This window comes from Mytilus galloprovincialis, chromosome 3 (assembly GCF_965363235.1).
Source record: "Mytilus galloprovincialis chromosome 3, xbMytGall1.hap1.1, whole genome shotgun sequence".
NCBI lineage: Eukaryota > Metazoa > Mollusca > Bivalvia > Mytilida > Mytilidae > Mytilus > Mytilus galloprovincialis.
In genome coordinates, this window is record NC_134840.1 from 11306986 (window position 1) to 11315239 (window position 8254).

At 32.1% G+C, this 8254-nt stretch overlaps 1 protein-coding gene across 1 annotated transcript; it reads right to left on the reverse strand.

Moving 5' to 3' along the window:
• Nucleotides 1–1398: 1398 nt before the first annotated feature.
• LOC143067177 (protein phosphatase 1L-like) lies at nucleotides 1399–7866 on the reverse strand. The gene is made up of 5 exons (XM_076240271.1): nucleotides 7575–7866; nucleotides 5399–5584; nucleotides 2971–3139; nucleotides 2175–2305; nucleotides 1399–1828 (listed from the first exon to the last, which is right to left on the reverse strand). Exons 1-5 carry the CDS (start codon nucleotides 7761–7763, stop codon nucleotides 1436–1438), a joined length of 1068 nt encoding a protein of 355 aa, XP_076096386.1. The 5' UTR covers nucleotides 7764–7866; the 3' UTR covers nucleotides 1399–1435.
• Between the last annotated feature and the right edge of the window lie 388 nt (nucleotides 7867–8254).

The following is an 8254-nucleotide window of genomic DNA, read 5'->3' on the forward strand; positions in this document are numbered from 1 at the left end:
ACCACCAAGAAGTAATTGAGATTGTCTTTTTGGTATTAATGCCACTTTCAGATTACTTGGGTATTTTATAAGTGCCTGGTTTGACTAGTAGGGAAGCCAGTGCACACTGAGAGAAGTATTGACTTTGGGTTGATTCTCTAGGTATTGTCTTGTTGAATTTGTTCTGGTTTGATTGCTTTATGACTATTGAACAGCAGTAAACTACTTTTGCCTTTATTTGGACAGGAAGGTGGTTAGACATTGATAATTTTTATATAAGGTGGCTAGGTGTATCATTGGCAGTCCTACAAAATTCCCTTATTTATAAATATTCATTTTTTGTATATATAACATTGATGACAATACCACTGTGGGCATATCTCCTTATTTCTATATTATTTCCTCTTCATATTTGGTTAATTACATTCCATCACAACCAGTAAGTCTAATTAAACCTGAGTTGTAAACAAATGTTAATACATTAAACACATGCAAATTATTCATTATATACATTAAAATCAGCACTAATTTTGTTTCAAGACAAATGCTCCCCAATTCTAGCTATGACTTTAAAGAAAATTCATTCATTGCAATAAAAGCAGAAAAAATGAAAGTATAGACTGGAATGATTTATATAATATAATTGACTAGAATTCACGTTCAATTTACTTATTGGAATGTAATTAAAAACAAAAAATCCTACCATTTGAAAGATAGAGAATAAGTTGATTTAACTTGAACATTTTCCATTCACATACAATTCGCCAATATACTGTGAAAATTGAAGTCCCTTCATCTCTCCCCTTTCTGATGAGCCCTATTTATTGCTTCTTGATGCAGCTATTCAATGTAAGGATTTATCATTCAAAGCATGCTCGTTTTTATGAACAATATATTTGTGAATCAGACTTGTGATATAAAATTTAAAAATTTTAGAGGTTAACCCTTATTATCTTTCTTGTACCTTGAATATTAAATAGGTCTACATCACATACATTTATGTTATTTTTCCGTCAAAACAGGGTTACAAATTTTGAAGATGATAAAAAATGGCTTTGCACCCATGTACATATGATTTTGCTGTTGACTGGCATTCACAAATAGTTCACTGTAACGATAGAATAGTATGGCAGTACTTTAAATTATTGACTTATTGTACCATATATTGATTTAATGTACTATAAATTCCAACTGAATTCCTGATATGACTTTATTGTAAGAAACTGATACAACTTATACATTCCCCTTTGTCAGTAATAATAGGGGATGTAGACCAAGGAGCTCTAACAATTTATTCATCAACCTTTGAGACAGTTTAATACAACAACCTTTGCCATTTATAAATTAGTATACAAAAATAGATTTCTTAATCTAAGTTCATCACAAAAACTTATCACCTTTTATATAAAAAAAATATCCCTTTCCCTTAAACAGATTCCTAAATGATATGTTAGTATCACCGATTAGGTTGTTTATCAAATGAAGCTGATTTTTTGTCTTTAAAGTTAACAACGAGGACAGAAATATTGTCAAGAGATCCCCTGTAGTAGGCCTGAAGGACTAAACTCTTGGCACCATAGTGAGGCTCATGTAATCGTTCACTGATGTAATCAACAGCTTCCTGATTGGAGAAAACATCCCACAATCCATCTGTTGCTAAGATCATAAATGGAGGTTGAAGATCACTAATGTTAAAAGTCAAAATATCAGGATTAGCTATCACAAGGTTTTTATCTTTTAATGGATAGTCTCCTAAGGCTCTGGACATTGCAAGTATACCAGCTACTCTCCACACTCCATTGAAACTAATAAACCCTCCAGCATTTCTGATTCTCTGTCTTTCCTGTACCTGTAAAACAAATAATAGCCAATAGAATTAAATGTTTTAGTAAGACATAAATTCTACTCATTAAAGATGTTCCTGAAAATCATACAAATAATAATGTGCAACCTACATTTCACCCATGCAAGAAACATAGTAATATTTATCAGTTCTGCATATTTAAAAATAAGACAATTCAGACGTTAAATTACTCGCCTTGTATCAGTAAATTATTTTTTGTACTCCTAAGATTGAAGTAAATAATGTAAGGCCCATTCAGGCACACAAGGCAGTAACATTTCAATAAAGCAAAAAATGTTTCTGGATTATTTCATTGCTTGGAGACTAGAGAACCAATACAAAGATTAATTACCAAATGTGGTTTATGATCAAATGATACTGGCACAGCTTGTCCTGCTTTGTCACACAGTACACCCCTGGAGTCGCCAACATTAGCTACGGTTAATGTTCCATCTTGTACCAATGCTAAAACAGCCGTTGTTCCTGTAAAAAAATATGTTTTAAAAAGATTTATAGAATCTTTTAATGTCAAAGATTTTGTTCCTGGAATTTAATTTACCAGAATTTTTCTCATGGGTTTCCAAAATTATAAAATATATTCTTTAATCGAGATCTGTTTCTTTCCTTTGACAAATATACTTTCTTGATCTAACAGAATCCTTTTCAGAATTGACTTTAGTCATTATGAGTCATGTACAGAAAATGTACTTTGAATAAATCAGTGAGGAGAGACTAAGAGTTTGTTCGTTTACAGCACTCCAATATACTTACTCAGTTTTTGTTGTAAGTATATATGATGCTTATTTTTAGGGTTCTTCATAAGGGTAAGAATTTCTGCATTTGGTGTCAGTGAATATGCTAGTTGATAGTCCCTTTTGCTGTTTTTCTTTCGTTTAAGTCACACTTGTGAAGTGGACAGGATATTTTTAGTATCAACTCTTATTGATTGTTAATATAAAAACATACAACTTCATAGAGTTTTTTTTATTGTAAGATGTTTTTATATTTCCTTTTTGACCCACATTGTCTATAGTCAACATACCTGATACGTTCATGCTTGACTTTGTGAACATCAATATCAGATCATTAACTTATCAGATTTGTCTAGGCTTGACCTTATGACCTTCAGGAATTGATCATTAACATACCTGATATGTCCATGTTTGACCTTGTGACCTTCAGTAGCTGATCATCAACATCTAACATCTCCTGCATAATCATTTGTGATATGTTGACTTGACTGTGATCCAGAGAAGATTTCAGTAATCTTATCATCATCTTCTTAATCAATGTCTTCTCCACAAAGTCTGCTGCAAACTACAAAACATAAAGGTGTTTACAATATCTTCTCCACAAAGTCTGCTACAAACTATAGACATAAAAGTGTTTACAATATCTTCTCCACAAAGTCTGCTACAAACTATAGACATAAAAGTGTTTACATTATCTTCTCCACAAAGTCTGCAGCAAACTACAAGACATAAAAGTGTTTACAATATCTTCTCCACAAAGTCTGCTACAAACTATAGACATAAAAGTGTTTTCATTATCTTCTCCACAAAGTCTGCAGCAAACTACAAGACATAAAAGTATTTACAATATCTTCTCCACAAAGTCTGCTACAAACTATAGACATAAAAGTGTTTACAATATCTTCTCCACAAAGTCTGCAGCAAACTACAAGACATAAAAGTGTTTACAATATCTTCTCCACAAAGTCTGCAGCAAACTACAAGACATAAAAGTTTACAATATCTTCTCCACAAAGTCTGCTGCAAACTAACATAAAAGTGTTTACTAAGGGTGTGTTTGGATATACGCCTGAGGCATCCTATGGTTACCTATAGGTACCTATGGTTTGATATTTTGTGTATAAAATATCAAACCATAGGTACCTATGGGTAACTATAGGCCGCCTCAGGCGTATATCCAAACACCCCCAATATCTTCTCCACAAAGTCTGCTGCAAACTAACATGAAATGGTTTACAATATCTTCTCCACAAAGTCTGCTGCAAACTACAAGACATAAAAGTGTTTACAATATCTTCTCCACAAAGTCTGCTGCAAACCAACATGAAATGGTTTACAATATCTTCTCCACAAAGTCTGCTGCAAACTAACATGAAATGGTTTACAATATCTTCTCCACAAAGTCTGCTGCAAACTAACATGAAATGGTTTACAATATCTTCTCCACAAAGTCTGCTGCAAACTACAAAACATAAAGGTGTTTACAATATCTTCTCCACAAAGTCTGCTACAAACTATAGACATAAAAGTGTTTACAATATCTTCTCCACAAAGTCTGCTGCAAACCAACATGAAATGGTTTACAATATCTTCTCCACAAAGTCTGCTGCAAACTACAAAACATAAAGGTGTTTACAATATCTTCTCCACAAAGTCTGCTACAAACTATAGACATAAAAGTGTTTACAATATCTTCTCCACAAAGTCTGCTGCAAACCAACATGAAATGGTTTACAATATCTTCTCCACAAAGTCTGCTGCAAACTACAAAACATAAAGGTGTTTACAATATCTTCTCCACAAAGTCTGCTACAAACTATAGACATAAAAGTGTTTACAATATCTTCTCCACAAAGTCTGCTGCAAACCAACATGAAATGGTTTACAATATCTTCTCCACAAAGTCTGCTGCAAACTAACATGAAATGGTTTACAATATCTACTCCACAAAGTCTGCTGCAAACCAACATGAAATGGTTTACAATATCTTCTCCACAAAGTCTGCTGCAAACCAACATGAAATGGTTTACAATATCTTCTTCAAAAAAGTCTGCTGCAAACTAACATGAAAGTGTTTACAATATCTTCTCCACAAAGTCTGCTGCAAACCAACATGAAATGGTTTACAATATCTTCTCCACAAAGTCTGCTGCAAACCAACATGAAATGGTTTACAATATCTTCTCAACAAAGTCTGCTGCAAACTACAAAACATAAATGTGTTTTCATTATCTTCTGGATAAAATCAAGACATATTGTGATCTTTGCCCACTTTTGATACATATAAGCATTCAGTTAATAGGACTTTAATGAGTGATGGATGGGTGTCAGAATACATGACACCATAGACCATGCTTGCATAAGGCATGATTACCAAAACCTCTGAGAAAATGGACAAAAATTTCATAAATGTCCATTATCTTTAGAGTATTCAAATACATTAAGCAAAAGGAAGTTGATGGGGAACAGACCTCAATAGACATCACTTAGTATAGTATTTACATGATGATTCATATATCAAATTTCTTGAGAACACAAATTCTTTTGGTGGTTTCTACAAATAGTTTTGTATTCATAGATTTAAATGTGCACACCTCATGAAAGAATTACATTAAATGGAAATGTTTCATTCCTAGGAGACCTCATATTCTTTATATTGTATAAGAAGTGTAAACAAAACACTTTAAAACAAGAAGGACTAAACACATCTACAACAGCAATATTGGTATATAAGAAATTCTGACTGTACATGTACATCAATTAGATGGTAAAAAGTAGAGTCTATGTACATCATGTTCTTTGTTAATATGAATGTTATAAATACCTCTCCACCATGTCCATCAAATATTCCATAGATTGAAGATTTGGTATGTTCTAAGTCATATACTATGTTAAACCGGTCCTCCATATGGGGGCGCCTCCCTTGAATGGCATAAACGGCTGCATTGCCTTTTTTGGTTTCCCAAGCATCATTTTCTCCACTTGAATTCAACAGATTAGAATCCTGCACCTATTAAATGAAAGATTATCCCTTGAAAAAATATTAAAATGTATAAGGTTTAAAACTTTTAAACCTGCTGCAATTATTTGCATTATTTACACCTGTCCTAATATCAGTAGTTGTCTTTTGTTGATGTGGTTCATAAGTGTTTCTCGTTTCTCATTTTTTTATATAGATTTTAGATTATGTGATAAAGCTTATTTCCTTCTGAATAGGCAAAGAGAAGTTTCAAATTGTAAATAATATCACGATTAGTTTTTTTTTTGGTACTTTTATATAATTCACCTAGAAACAAGAAATTACTTTAATGTGGAAATAATTTTCAATTTTGAAAATTGTTGAGAAAAGAATAATAAAGACTAACCCAATTTAGGAAAGTGAATCATGTGTTCATGTGTAAGACTAAACTTCAGATTACTTTCACAGATACATGAACTATAGTATAAATTACATGTCACTGACAGTTCACAGAAATTTCAGAAACACTAAACAATACTACATTTTGTGTATCTCATCTGTTCATTAGACAAATGAAATGGTCAATTTTTTTTGGTTTTTATGCTTAATTTAAACATTGATCGCTACACATGTACATGTACGCAAATGGTTCCTACAGTGAGTTTGACAGAAACAGAACTATTAATAATGACTAACCTTTCTCTGTTTTGAAGCATACAGTTACAATTCAAATATTTAAGGAATATCCCTTTTTTGTCCCTTTTTTATTAATTTAGTTGCACATTTCATTTTGAGATACTTTATATTGAATTCCCCCCAAAAAAGTTGTGCAGTAAATTTATTTTCCATTTGGGTAACTATAACCCATAAAATTCCCCACCCTGTAATTTGTATTTTTTTTAGTTAATTGTCAAATTGTATATATATATTAATTGTACATTACAAGGTTCCACATTACAATGGCTAACAGAGGAAGTAATTTTATTGATATATTATTGTGTGTTAGTCTGTTGGATTAGACATTCTTTGCGTATAATATTGTGTGAATGATACTATTATATTTGACTCCATTGGAGGGGGTACAAGTCAAATCAGCACCTGGTCAATTCAGCACCCATAGAAAAAGTCAAATCAGCACCTGGTTAAATCGGCATCTAGTCAAATCGGCACCTATTTAAAGTCAATTCGGCATCCAATTATATTTGATATAAATATATATAAACTATTCAAAAACTGTATAAATGATCTTTCTATTTCTAATTATTTTTAGGGTTTTCTCAACATTCTATGACTCAGACTGTTGTTTTGATTAGTTTTCTTTTCAATTTATTAATTTTAAGAATTCAGTAGTACATGTACCGACATGTATACAAATCTTTGATTATTTAGTCAACCAAACCAATGTCTTGCTAGCATTATTAAAAGAGACTATAGTTATTGATGTTTTTTTTCTTCACTGAAAAACTAAATAAAAAACAATGAAGCCATTACGCAAGATGTTGTTTAATCATGAGAAAGTTAGAAGCAGTAAGAGGGAAAATTATGAGTCCTTTTCATTAGTATCACTAATTATCACAAAATTATACGCAATTCTAAGGTCGTTTTGCAGGAAAGTTTAAACAGCATTAAACCAACAATCATGCAGAATGCTCAACTGGTTGAAACATGCATAAAAAATATCTTACACCTTTAAAAAACTAACATTAATTTGAAGGAAAAAAAATACATACAAAACACCCCTGAAAATGTAAATTAGTCAATATTTTGGGACAACCCCGTCTTTATTTTAATTGTTTTACTTAGAATACTGCCAACAAAATAGATATTGATTGATATAAAATATATATTAGACATATTCAACATGGATGCCAATATCACCAGGTGCCGATTTGACTAGAATTCCATTGGAGGTGTGCCTACATTGGCAAAAACTATTTTGAAAAAAATGAAATATCATACTATAATTTAATAACAGTTATATGGGAAATAAGTCGTCTGGATTTGAATCTGAAAAATAATAAATATATGCAGATGCATGCACCTTTGAAGAGTTGTACTGTCCTTGCCAACGTAACTGAATATTCAGTTTGGTTCGCCGGAGATATCGCCATATTGGTTTGACGTGGAATACCGACTGATACAAAATTATCAGAAATATACAAGTTAAGACGAGTTCTTGGGAAAATAGATATTTGCGTATATATCTGCTGACTGCAGCAGTTAGTGTCATTTCGTTTCTTAATTCATTGCAATTGAAATAATTTCAACACCTTGGAATTTCAATTTTAGATTTGGCAATAAAAAAGAAATCAACAAACAGGACCCATTTTTGAAATTGCATTGTGGGAAGACTTTTGAAGGGACTGTCTAAAATAACAATTTCAATTTCGTACCTATGGCCAGATGATGTTGTTATAACATCCGAAAAGGCATTCAGCATAAATATGAATTTGCGAAGGAAAATGAAGAATATAATTATGTGAAAATTGTATTGTTTATTGCAAAAAGGGGGCAGGTCCGTAAATTACATGGAGGCATGAAGGCAGTTGCCTCCTATTGCGGGCTGACCCCCCCCCCAAAAAAAACCACCCAGAAAATAAAAAAAATTGTTAAAATCATGCATTATTTTAATAGCACCGGTTATTAATTTGACCAACAAGGTGCTTAATCATAATTGAAGGGTGTGTTCGATATTTAAATCTGGTGAATATCGCTGAACGG